Raw genomic sequence first — 3,083 nt, forward strand, 5'->3', positions numbered from 1 at the left:
TATTTGCACCAAAACACTAGGATTAGGGGTCAAAGACACAGTCACATTTACAATATACTCAGTAGCCAAGATTAAGAGCATCCATTGGTGACCAAGACTTCTCCAAAGTCAAAGGTTCAAATACCTCTAGTGGCAAGAAGAATCTGGAGACCTCCACTAGATCCAGAATCTTGGATGAATAAGAGAGAAGTCCAAGCCTACAACCTCAGCAGGTGTCATGCAGTCCCCAGTACCATCCTTGGCAACTCTTAGAGGTGGAATGAAGTCAGGAGCAGTCAGTGGGACAATTTCAGGGAGATTCAGCGTGAAGTTATCCAGAGATTGCAAGCATGGGCCAGGGTGCATTGGTTTATCAGGATCTAGTGGGGGACCAAGGGTTGAAGATCAGGGGCACAGCAACATACAGAAGCCTTGGCAGGAAAATGGGGCCCAGCTCACACAGATACAGAATCGTTCATCAAAGCTCTATCCTCAAGCAAGGGCTGATGCTCAGAACCTGAAGCTGTGTTCCCTGTGGCCACCATTAGGAGTCCTTTGGTCTGTGTCATGACAGTAGGGTCAGGAGCCTCCAATTCCCAAGAAGAAAGACGATTGACAGTTTTGGTCCATGACTCGATCCTTCCAGACTTTGGGAAGCAACCCTTAACTGCAGTCCTGGGCTGCATATAACCATTTGGGGATGATATGCTACAGGACGCAGGACATATTGGGGTGCAGCCACGACTCCCACAGCCTGTGGCTACAGGACATTTGAGGCATCTTTTTCGCTGCCTGCGGAGGTGTCTCAGGCTAGGCGCCAGTCTCCCAGGAACCTGTCTCTGTTTTGCTGATGCGGTGGGCTTGGTGTGGTCCAGAGCTGCTGGGTCTTGCCAGAGTGGGAAATGCCTCAGGCTGGGGGACTCTTTCCTACGTGAAAGGACGTCCCTCCAGGTGGTCATCGCCTGTCTACCAGGCGCTGTAGGCTCAGTGTGGTCCACTACCGCCCTGTCTTGCCCGCATTTCCACAGCTCATAGCGCTCTGGTTGCAGGATGCGCACAAAGGGGTCCATGGAGAAACTGACCCTGAACTTCCCACAGCTACACTGAGACGCCACTTTGCCATAATCAATCCATCGCGGAGTGGCGAAATTGATGGCCTCCGCACAGTTGAAGCCATGGTTGAAGCCAGCATGGTAGCCATAGGGAAATGTCACCATGAACTCACCAGCCTCCTGAGTCACGAGGTTGAAGGGAATGCCATTCTCATGGAGGACTGTAGGCGAGATGAGGGCCACTTTGTGCCGCAGGAAAGCCTCACAGCACTGTGAACTGCCCGGGAAAAGGTCCCTGGCCAGGCGCTCCAGGCGCTGCCCGTGTTCAGGGGGCACCGCGTACCACGTTTTGGGCTCCCCAAAGTGCAAGTAGTTGATGCTGTAAAGGTCCATGTCCTCCGTGTGCCACGCAAAAGTGGTCTTCCACATGCCAAAGTACAGGTAGGGCCTGTTGACACCCTCAATGACAACTCCACATTCCTGCTCCAACAGGTCCAGAATGGTCCCCAGGTGTCCCAGGTTCCACTCTTTAGTGTTTTCATCAAATAAGGAGCCACTGATGTCAGCACCATAAATTGGTGAGTCATAGAGGCGGCTCTTCCAGTACTTTCTCTCCAGATCTTCAAAATTCAGGTGTGGGGGAGTTCTATACTTTTCACTGTCTGCCAGGAGGTGATACTCTCTCACCGTCATGGCTTTCTTCTTTTTGTGGTATTGAGTGAACATACCTGCCTTCCCAGAGACCACCTGCTGCAGGGGAGTGGCTATTAAGATGTCACTGACATCATCATAGGACTGCCTGGCTCTCCATTCCTTGGGTGGAATTACCTTGGCCAGGCCAGCTCTGTGTGCCCCTTGGGATTCCATGTAGGCAATATAATTGTTGAAATCTGAGAATTCTTCCATGGTTGGGTGGAATGTCATAATGGTGGAACTTCTTGTCTGGGTACTAGAGTGAGCAGACTTCATGGTGCAATATTTTCAGCAACAAATTCTAAAACCTTAGATGTATTATAGATACCTGAGAATGTCTGGGAATTATTTCTTCTCCTTGTCTTCTTCCTCCTTATTTTCTTTCCAACCTTCTTTACTCCCTCCTTCCTTTCTCTTTTAATTATGTTTGTTTATCTCTGAGGCAGTAACCCAGTCTTGAGCCTCCAATTCAATGACATATCTTTTCCAGCTTTGCTGGTTCACCAAAGGTACTCTATTCTGATCAGCAGATATTTTACCCAAATAAAATTGAGTATTTTCCAGTGGAGCAGGTACCACAATGCAAGTCTGGCTCAGCCTGCAGCTCAGCGAGTTTCCTTTTGTTGGTTCTGTAAAGAATGATAATGATCAAATTATACTTATATTGTGTGAAGGTACAAATATGTAACAAACGCAACCATTATAACAGAGCATTGTGGCCCATTCCTGTAATCCCAGCAACTCCGGAGGCTGAGGTAGAAAGATCACAAGTTCGAGGTCAGCTTCAGCAACTTAGAAAGATGCCTGAGCAACTTAGAGAGACCATATCTCAAAATAAAAAATCAAAAGGGCTTGGGAATGTAGCTCAGTGATAAAGCATCCCTGGGTTCAATCTCTAGTACCCCCTCCAAAAAAAATCCAATAATCATGTAGAATTATGATGTAGCAATAAAAATATTGGGGGAAAAAGCTAATCCCCAAACCCTAAACTCATAGCATTTTGTAAGTAGATTCTCTTACTTTCTTTTCTATGATCTTTTTTAGAATGATTTGGGTTTATGAGGCCATGAGCATAACCTTGATGCCAAAACCAGAACAAGCCCCACTGGAAATCCCGTAGGCTCAAGTTAAATTAATGGCAATTTTACAAAAATATTAAAAAAGGAATAAATGATATCTTTAATGCAGCTAGGTATTAAAAGAATAATACACCACAAAGGTTTTATTGTTTTATTTGTTTGATTATTTTAAAATTAACCTTTTAAACTTTGGATACTTAAGGCTTTAGAGGGAAACCCCAATTTTTCACTATATAGCTTTGTACAAAACTTGAGTTATGTAAGATTTTAATGAAAATAT

General features: G+C 45.8%; 1 protein-coding gene across 1 annotated transcript; it reads right to left on the minus strand.

Moving 5' to 3' along the window:
• Positions 1 to 434: 434 nt before the first annotated feature.
• Positions 435 to 2,290, minus strand: LOC107145729 (lysine-specific demethylase 4D-like). The gene has a single exon (XM_015489695.2). It carries the CDS (start codon positions 1,998 to 2,000, stop codon positions 435 to 437), a length of 1,566 nt encoding a protein of 521 aa, XP_015345181.1. The 5' UTR covers positions 2,001 to 2,290.
• Between the last annotated feature and the right edge of the window lie 793 nt (positions 2,291 to 3,083).

Source organism: Marmota marmota, unplaced genomic scaffold (assembly GCF_001458135.2).
Source record: "Marmota marmota marmota unplaced genomic scaffold, marMar, whole genome shotgun sequence".
In the NCBI taxonomy this organism is placed as follows: Eukaryota; Metazoa; Chordata; class Mammalia; order Rodentia; family Sciuridae; genus Marmota; species Marmota marmota.